At 42.7% G+C, this 10,081-nt stretch overlaps 1 protein-coding gene across 4 annotated transcripts; it reads left to right on the top strand.

Annotated features, from left to right (window-relative positions):
• The first annotated feature begins 1,226 nt into the window (after window positions 1-1,226).
• LOC139386549 (high affinity immunoglobulin epsilon receptor subunit gamma-like) lies at window positions 1,227-3,292 on the top strand. 4 transcript variants are annotated; one of them, XM_071132194.1, is made up of 6 exons: window positions 1,227-1,395; window positions 1,678-1,772; window positions 2,049-2,108; window positions 2,821-2,841; window positions 2,960-3,048; window positions 3,141-3,292. In XM_071132194.1, the coding sequence occupies exons 1-5, from the start codon at window positions 1,341-1,343 to the stop codon at window positions 3,026-3,028; spliced, it is 300 nt and encodes a 99-aa protein (XP_070988295.1). In that variant the 5' UTR covers window positions 1,227-1,340; the 3' UTR covers window positions 3,029-3,048; window positions 3,141-3,292. The 4 variants fall into 4 exon arrangements, with proteins under 4 accessions (XP_070988295.1, XP_070988293.1, XP_070988294.1 ...); XM_071132192.1 differs by having other exon boundaries at window positions 2,779-2,841; XM_071132193.1 differs by having other exon boundaries at window positions 2,960-3,292.
• The last annotated feature ends 6,789 nt before the right edge of the window (window positions 3,293-10,081 follow it).

Below are 10,081 nucleotides of genomic sequence, written 5' to 3'. Positions count from 1 at the left end.
TGCTGGTCATCTATGAACATTTGAACATCTTGGCCATGTACTGTTATAATCTCCACCCAGCACAGCCAGAAGAGGGCTGGCCACCCCTCATAGCCTGGTTCCTCTCTAGGTTTCTTCCTAGGTTCCTGCCTTTACAGGGAGTTTTTCCTAGCCACCATGCTTCTACATTTGCATTGCCTGCTGTTTAGGGTTTTAGGCTGGGTTTCTGTATAGCACTTTGTGACATCAGCTGAGGGTTTATAAATAAATTTGATTGATACCTGGCCATGCGACTTGTGTCTGAACGGTCAAATCTGATTTATTTGCCCTCAAGTGATTTTTAGAATGTTATTTGGCATATCTTGTTGCTTGCTAGCTATTTTGTTGACAAGAACATGTGGTAGGTAACTAGATAATTGTTTACAAAGTAGTGAATGTGCTAGAAAGCAAAAAAGCTACCTAGCTAGTTGACTGCTATGGCTAGGGAAACTCATTTAGAAAGTTGGATCATATCCTTTGAGGCTTTTAAAGGGTTCTTACAATATGATTTTGAACATTCAAATCAACTGGGAAACATCCAAGGCAGGCATTGTTGTCACCTTAGCTTGCTACATAACTTATGTGTGATAGGAAGCAGGAGCACCACCACCAATCAGCCTACACCACTGTGCACACGCCTGTCACTACTACGACAAATAGTGTAGCCATGTCAGCGAATGACTGCTGTCTGAACATGCACAAATCCGATTTGGTTACTTGTAACCTGCTGTTTGGACAGTCAATATTCCTAAACAAATTTGAAAAACAAAACTGATTTGAGCATTAAGACCTGAAGTGTGAACAATGCTTTAGTGACAACATGCAACACCATGTCAACACCCTGAAAAGTCACTTCTTATTTAGCCATGTGTATGTACGTATATCATACTATGTTGAAGTTTATGTTTCAGACCACCATATTATTTTATATTTACATCAGAACTTTAAAGAAAGTTAATCACACTAACAAGTAGCCTTACACAGTATCCATTCTTTTGAATTACAGTATGGTACATAATGAGGTATCCAGGCACAGTGTAATAATGTATGCATCATAAATGTGTACATGTTTGTGTTTCCATCTTCTCATCTCACTGAAGTTAACAAGTACTGTATATCTGTGGGTGGGAAGGGGACAAGCATGTGGTTTTAGCATATAAAAACGGACACCAGTATGAGCCCATAACTTCCTGCTAGAGCTCTCTGCACTTTCTGTTCAGAGGTGTCAGAAACCCACAGTCAGCCATTGAAATAACACCAAGTACTCCAACTCTCCATCTACTCTCTTTAACCGTGTCTTTCATTTTGTGCCTGCTACGAAGATGTTTCGGGGATCTCTGATCTTGGTCGCTCTACTCTTGAACTTCAGCATGGCAGGTGAGAATCCTGTTTTATTTTACATTATGATGTTCAGCACATTTTTTATTCCATCATGGACAGGGATATTTATATATATATATATATATATATATATATATATATATATATATATATATATATATATATATACACACACACACATAGAGGGGCATGTATACTCAGTGTACTGTGATAATTACAGATACAAATAGTAGACTTATGGAAGATAAAACATTTTTTTACCTGATGATGGGATAGTGATGATGATGATGATGCAATGTGATCCCATAATGTGTGCAGAGGCCCAAGTGCCAGACGGGAAACTGTGTTATATCCTGGATGGGATTCTCGTGATCTACGGCGTCCTTCTCACCATCTTGTACTGCAGACTGAGGGTAAGGAATTGTAAACGCTCTATAACACATTATAAATCATCCCACCATCCACAAAACATATGATACATCAGGGTATGCAGTGCACACATATCTCCATGACATATTAACAATATTCATACTGTAAAATTCTATTTATATTTCAATAATAATAGCACATTCAAAACATCAATAAGAATATAAATGCCACACCAATTAAAGACCAGCTCCCACATAAATAGAATATGTTTCACATTCACACAGCTGTTTAATTAAAATGATATTTATCATGTTCCTCAGATGCATCCCATCTACATAAACAATGGCGGACCTCCACAGGTCACTGGCGGGTATCCACAGGTACAATAAAAATGTGTGTGCGTATGTAAGATGGAGAGAAAGAAAGAGCGAGAGAGAAAGTGAATGTGTATTGGGCATGTATAATTTACACAATATTCTCAATAACCAATATTCAACTAGCTTTCTTTACAAACCCAAAAATATATGTATACATCTGAATGTTGATCAAATTCAGCTGGCGAAATGTTTCATCCTGGTTGTTCAACAAATTAGCTATGCAAGAGGAATATGTTAAGTCATATGCCGTCTTACCATGTCACCTCGAAGTCCACAGTTCTGCTTTTCGTCCCCCTCCTTCAGCAACTGTGATAATTTCCTGTTAACAAGAACTGACCACCAACCCTGCCACTTATAAACACAGTTTCCATTACAGTCAGACTAAAATGCAACACTATATCCTGTTATACAGAAATACCCCGGTAGATAGATGCGTTGAAAGAAAATCAAATTACAGTGGAAGCTAAGAGTAGTGAAAGCTTTAAACGGTCGCATCATCACCCTCTGTGTCTAGTCTTTTACACCAATTCCTGTCTTTGCCGATAAAAAGAAGTAGAGAAGGAGAACATGAGAAAGACGGAAGGAGAAATGAGGAATGATGTTCTTCTGTTAAATGTTCTTCTGATAAAATAAATTGTGTGTGTGTGTGCATGTGCATGTGTGCCTTCTGCAGATAACAACGCAGATAACAGCTCTCGTAATTTCCATTTTACAGAAAGGAGAGGGACTTTACGCAGTAAGATCATTTTTCTTATTCTTATTATGACTTACAGTATATCATAAATGATAAAGAGTATTGCAGTTTTAAGGATTTCAAGTTGTTTTCAAGTCCCTCATTGTTCTTCCTCTCACAGGGTTTGACCCATAAAGGTCAGGACACCTATGAGACCATCAAGGTGCAGAAGAAAGCGATGCTGGTGTGATAGAGGAAGAAGACAGTAGTGTGAGTGGTGGTAAACAACAAACCACAACCCTGTCTTACATGGCATTTAAATGAGTTTAGATCTATATGACTGCTTGCTTTCCTTTCCTTAGGTTAGGTTGGGCCAGTAGTGTTGGTGGCTGTTGACTGGGGGCCCGAGATGGGCTGTGTTTAAGATGCATTTGGGTTATTCTGTAAAGCAGCCCTTTCACTTTCTATAATTGACTATCAATTAACTTGTCATTTAAAGATTAAATGATTCAGAAACTACCTTAAATCAGGGTCCGTTTTCTTTTTTGATTACGGCTTCATTGACATGAATGTATTCTGTCCATGTTTAAAATGATATTGCAAAACCATATGTGTTACTACTGTGTTACACATGAGTGTAACTATTACATACTACTGTGTCACCGTGGGAAGAACCAAAGAAAGGCTCAACAACTGACTGCACAGAGTCCGACTGACTGACCGACTGACTGACCGACTGCATGTGAGATTATTTTATCTGTCAAAGCCAGGTATCCTTGCTTGAGATCAAGAAAGACCACTAGATGGCATTCACAGATCCATAGTTCCAAATTATTGGTGCCTTTACATAGAGACTTACCCCCACACCAGTGAGATGTCAGTGTTTTATGTTAAAGGAGATTTTCACCCTGAGGGCTTGTTTTCATCATGTTCGAGGCATTTCTAAGACAGTGAGATGTGTTTCACACATAATTACCCAGGAGGATGGCAGGTCTGGGCTTTGCGTCCTGAATGATACACCCTATGACTGCTTCCGGTGTATTGATGGGGGCATTTCTCGAAGGCTTTATGTTATACCGATCACACTATTTGTTTTTGTGCGTGTAGATATGGTTGTTCTTGTTTGATAGAGCCATTGGATGTCTTTCAGCAATGTTCCTATCTACACCAAAGAATGGAGCCGTGGGAAATGGCTGCCGTTTTACGGACTCCTAACCAATTGTGCTATAGTGTGTGTTTTTTCGCGTTATTTGAAACTTATTTTGTACATAATGTTTCAGATACTGTCTCTTATGACCAAAAAGAGCTTCTGGATATCAGGACAGTGATTACTCACCTCGTACTGGACAAAGATTTTTTTATTTAACGAGTCGGACCTGAAGGATTTACTTCAGACACCCGACAAGGCCCAAATCCCTGTCATTTACATGAGAAAGAGACAGAGGGGTGTAGGTCAGGGGTAAGGGTGCCTTGTAAGGATCCGACGGCCAGTGGGTAATCTGCCATCAGTCCTATTAGCCAACGTACAATCATTGGATAACAAAATAAACAAGCTATGATCATGAATATTCTACCAACGGGACATTAAAAACTGTAATATTTTATGTTTCACCAAGTCGTGGCTGAGCGAAGACACGGATAACATACAGCTGGTGGGGTTTACGCTGCATTAGCATGATAGAACAGCTGGCTCTGGTAAGACAAGGGGGGGGGCGGTCTGTGTCTATTTGTAAATAACAACTGGTGCACGAAATCTAATATTAAGGAAGTCTTGAGGTTTTGCTCGCCTGAGGTAGAGTATCTCATGATAAGTTGTAGACCACACTATTTACCAAGAGAGTTTTCAACTATATTTTTCGGAGCTGTCTACTTACCACCACAAACCGATGCTGGCACTAAGACCACACTCAATGAGCTGTATAAGGCCATAAGCAAACAGAAAAACGCTCATCCACAGGTGGGGCTCCTAGTGGCTGGGGACTTTAATGCAGGGAAACTTAAATCTGTATTACCTGATTTCTATCAGCACGTTAAATGTGCAACCAGAGTGAGAAAAAAAACTCTAGACCACCTTTATTCCACACACAAAGACGAGCATAAAGCTCTCCCTCGCCCTCCATTTTGCTAATTTGACCATAATTCTATCCTCCTGATTCACGCTTACAAGCAAAAACTAAAGCAGGAAGCACCAGTGACTCAGTCAATAAAGATGTGGTCAGATGATGCAGATGCTAAGCTACAGGACTGTTTTGCTAGCACAGACAGGAATATGTTCTGGGATTCTTCCGATGGCATTGAGGAGTACACCATATCAGTCACTGGATTCATCAATAAGTGCATCGATGACGTCATCCCCACAGTGACCGTACGTACATACCCCAACCAGAAGCCATGGATTACAGGCAACATCCGCACTGAGCTAAAAGGTAGAGCTGCCGCTTTCAAGGAGAGGGACTCTAACCCAGACGCTTACAAGAAATCCCGCTTTGTCCTCTGACGAACCATCAAACAGGCAAAGGTCAATACAGGACTATAATTGAATCGTACTACATCAGGTCCGATGATCATCGGATGTTGCAGGGCTTGAAAACTATTACAGACTACAAAGGGAAGCACAGCAGTGAGCTGCTCAGTGACACAAGCCTACCAGACAAGCTAAATCACTTCTACGCTCGCTTCGAGGGAAGCAACACTGAAGCATGCATGAGATCTTCAGCTGTTCCTGGGCTGAACCCAGGTGGTGAGGGTAGGTAACAACACATCTGCCACGCTGATCCTCAACACGGGGGCCCCTCAGGGGTGCGTGCTCAGTCCCTTTCTGTACTCCCTGTTCACCCATGACTGCATGGACAGTTATGACTCCAACACAATCATTAAGTTTGCCAACGACACAACAGTGGTAGAACTGATCACTGACAACGATGAGAGCCTTTAGGGAGGAGGTCAGAGACCTGGCCGTGTGGTGGCAGGATAACAAACTATTCCTCAATGTGATCAAGACAAAGGAGATGATTGTGGACTACAGGAAAAGGAGCACCGAGCAGGCCCCCATTCTCATTGATGGGGCTGTAGTGGAGCAGGTTGAGAGCTACAAGTTCCTTTGTGTCCACATGACCAACAAACTATCATGGTCCAAACACACCAAGACAGTCGTGAAGAGGGCACGACAAAGCCGATTCCCCCTCAAGAGACTGAAAAGATTTGGCATGGGTCCTCAGATCCTCAAAAGGTTCTATAGCTGCACCATCGAGAGCATCTTGACGGGTTGAATCACTGCCTGGTATGGCAACTGCTCGGCCTCTGACTGCAAGCCACTACAGAAGGTAGTGTGTACGGCCCAGTACATCACTGGGGCCAAGCTTCCTGCCATCAGGGACCTCTATACCAGGCGGTGTCAGAAGAAGGCCCTAAAAATTGTCAAAGACTCCAGCCACCCCAGTCATAGACTGTTCTCTCTGCTACAGCATGGAAAGGCTTCTTAACAGATTCTACCCCCAAGCCATAAGACTCCTGAACAGCTACTCAAATGGCTACCCTGACTATTTGCATTCCACCGCCCCTTTTACGCTGCTGCTACTCTCTCTTTATTATCTCTGCATAATTACTTTAACTCTAACTACATGTACATATTACCTCAATTACCTCAACTAACCTGTGCCCCCGCACATTGACTCTGTACCGGTAACACCTGTATATAGCATTGCTACTGTTATTTTACTGCTGCTAATTAATTACTTGTTATTTTAATTTAATTTTTGACTTATCTATTTTTTTGTTTTGTTAAAAAAAAATTATATACTTGCAGTGAAGCCGCTCAACAACTACATCACATTTGTCATCTAACAGCCTCCCATCCAGAGCGTCACAGAGCTCAAGGGCATGTTGACAGATCTCCCACCAGGCTTCCAAGATCCCCCCCACAGTACCCCAAGAGCTGCCCCTCAACCATCCAAGACCCCCCCCCCCCCCTTGCAGTAATTGACTAAAACATACAATATACAGTACTTAAAGTGAAGCTCAACAACTACATCACATTAGTCATCTAACAGACTCCCATCCAGAGCGACACACAGAAGCAACCAGGCTCAATGCCCTGCTCAAGGGCACGTCTACAGATCTTCCACAAGGTCAAAAAACAGGGACCCAAACCAGCGATCCATCAGCCACTGGCCCAAGCTCCCAACTGCCAGCACTCCAAGATCCCCCCCACAGTTCCCCAAGAGCTGCCCCTCAACCATCCGAGACACCCCCCACATCCCCACCGAGAATTGTTAAAAATAATAATAATTTAAAAAGATAATTCCATTACCCACCCCCAAGGACTCCCCCCCCATGCACCAACAACCAACAAAATGAACAAAAGAGAAAAAAGAGAGACAAAGGTAAACAGAAAACAACAATGCAAAAAACAACAAAGACATCAAGGACAACAAAAATCATAACAGCAAGGCCAACTGAATATGTTTGAGTGCATGTATGGCACTATTTACCTGTGTGTGTATCCGTGTATATGCACATGTGTGCATTTGAATGAGAGTGTTGTGTATATGCATGTGTCAAACACCTGCACTGCATCAGCCTCAGGCAAACTGGCATTAGCTGTAAAAACACTGCCCTTCAGTGTCATTCAAACATACTTTTTGTTATGGTTTATATTGACTTTATTTTATTATACTTTAATCTTTGACCATCATTCTATCCCCCGCCCAGCAACTCCACTCCCACTTGTCTCCAATTCCCCATCCCAACCCGTAGCTTCCCTCAGCCCCTCCCACCTATCTCTGCTGACCACCCTCTTTGGATTTCTACGCACCATACTGTGATGTTTAACATACAATTTCAATCTATCTAATCGAATAGAATCCACAGATTGTGAGTTGAAGATAAATACTTTTACTAAGAGTATTAGTATATTATTAATTGACTGACCTGGTCTCTCCAGATCTCCCAACAGTACTATTTCTAGGGTCAATTTTAGATCAATGTTCTGCATTTTCAGCAATTACTGAACCTGAGACCAGAAACAGGCTACCTGAGGGCAATACCAAAATAAATGGTCTATTGATTCTGTATCCCCACAACAAAATGTGCAGAGCTTCGATGATTTTATGCCCCAAATTTACAACATTTTGTTGGTGGCAAAAATTATATATAATAATTTTAGCTGAAAAGTAGAAAGTCCTGAATCTTGCATTGTTTTATATATCAACTCATACCATGGAATCGGTACATCAAAAATATCTTCCCAACTATTTTGCAATCTGTATGGCACAGTTGTCAACATCCTGGTCCTCAAAAGAAACTGGTATACTTTCCTATTTATGCTATTTTTATTCCTCCGCTAGTTTTGATCCTTTATATTAGGCAGACAGACCAGTTCACTACCTCCTCCCACTGCCACCCGCCTCCTCCATTTTTGGGGTAATGCTGTAATCAATTGGTTGTACTCTTGGATTGAGCTGACCTTCCCGTACAATTCTGATAACTCCATGAAGGACATAACTCTACCATTACAATTTACAATATCATTTACAATATCATTTAACCTTTTAGGGTTCAAGTAAAACTTAAGTGAAGCTTTTAGAGAGAGGTTTAGTGCTTTTATATTGAATAATCTCAACCCACCCAATTCATTCATCAGAGACTGTAACGTCCTTTGCTTCACTGAAACATGGCTCACTGGAGAGACTCTATCCGAAGCGGTGCAGCCAACGGGTTTCTCCACTCATCGCGCTGACAGAAACAAACATCTTTCTGGTAAGAAGAGGGGCGGGGGCGTATGCCTCATGGCCAACGTGACATGGTGTGATGAAAGAAACATACAGGAACTCAAATCCTTCTGTTCACCTGATTTAGAATTCCTCACAATCAAATGTAGACCGCATTATCTACCAAGAGAATTCTCTTCGATTATAATCACAGCCGTATATATCCCCCCCCAAGCAGACACATCGATGGCTCTGAACGAACTTTATTTAACTCTCTGCAAACTGGAAACGATTTATCCGGAGGCTGCATTCATTGTAGCTGGGGATTTTAACAAGGCTAATCTGAAAACAAGACTCCCCAAATTTTATCAGCATATTGATTGCGCAACCAGGGGAGGAAAGACCTTGGATCATTGTTACTCTAACTTCCGTGACGCATATAAGGCCCTGCCCCGCCCCCCTTTCGGAAAAGATGACCACGACTCCATTTTGTTGATCCCTGCCTACAGACAGAAACTAAAACAAGAGGCTCCCACGCTGAGGTCTGTCCAACGCTGGTCCGACCAAGCTGACTCCACACTCCAAGACTGCTTCCATCACGTGGACTGGGAGATGTTTCGTATTGCGTCAGATAACAACATTGACGAATACGCTGATTCGGTGTGCGAGTTCATTAGAACGTGCGTTGAAGATGTCGTTCCCATAGCAACGATTAAAACATTCCCTAACCAGAAACCGTGGATTGATGGCAGCATTCGTGTGAAACTGAAAGCGCGAACCACTGCTTTTAATCAGGGCAAGGTGTCTGGTAACATGACCGAATACAAACAGTGCAGCTATTCCCTCCGCAAGGCTATCAAACAAGCTAAGCGCCAGTACAGAGACAAAGTAGAATCTCAATTCAACGGCTCAGACACAAGAGGCATGTGGCAGGGTCTACAGTCAATCACGGACTACAGGAAGAAATCCAGCCCAGTCACAGACCAGGATGTCTTGCTCCCAGGCAGACTAAATAACTTTTTTGCCCGCTTTGAGGACAATACAGTGCCACTGACACGGCCTGCAACGAAAACATGCGGTCTCTCCTTCACTGCAGCCGAGGTGAGTAAGACATTTAAACGTGTTAACCCTCGCAAGGCTGCAGGCCCAGACGGCATCCCCAGCCGCGCCCTCAGAGCATGCGCAGACCAGCTGGCCGGTGTGTTTACGGACATATTCAATCAATCCCTATACCAGTCTGCTGTTCCCACATGCTTCAAGAGGGCCACCATTGTTCCTGTTCCCAAGAAAGCTAAGGTAACTGAGCTAAACGACTACCGCCCCGTAGCACTCACATCCGTCATCATGAAGTGCTTTGAGAGACTAGTCAAGGACCATATCACCTCCACCCTACCTGACACCCTAGACCCACTCCAATTTGCTTACCGCCCAAATAGGTCCACAGACGATGCAATCTCAACCACACTGCACACTGCCCTAACCCATCTGGACAAGAGGAATACCTATGTGAGAATGCTGTTCATCGACTACAGCTCGGCATTCAACACCATAGTACCATCCAAGCTCGTCACCCTGGGTCTCGACCCCGCCCTGTG

The sequence above is a fragment of the Oncorhynchus clarkii genome, chromosome 28 (assembly GCF_045791955.1).
Source record: "Oncorhynchus clarkii lewisi isolate Uvic-CL-2024 chromosome 28, UVic_Ocla_1.0, whole genome shotgun sequence".
Classification (NCBI taxonomy): Eukaryota; Metazoa; Chordata; class Actinopteri; order Salmoniformes; family Salmonidae; genus Oncorhynchus; species Oncorhynchus clarkii.
The sequence above is the reverse complement of the archived record's forward strand: the minus strand, read 5'-3'. Positions and strand labels throughout refer to the sequence as shown.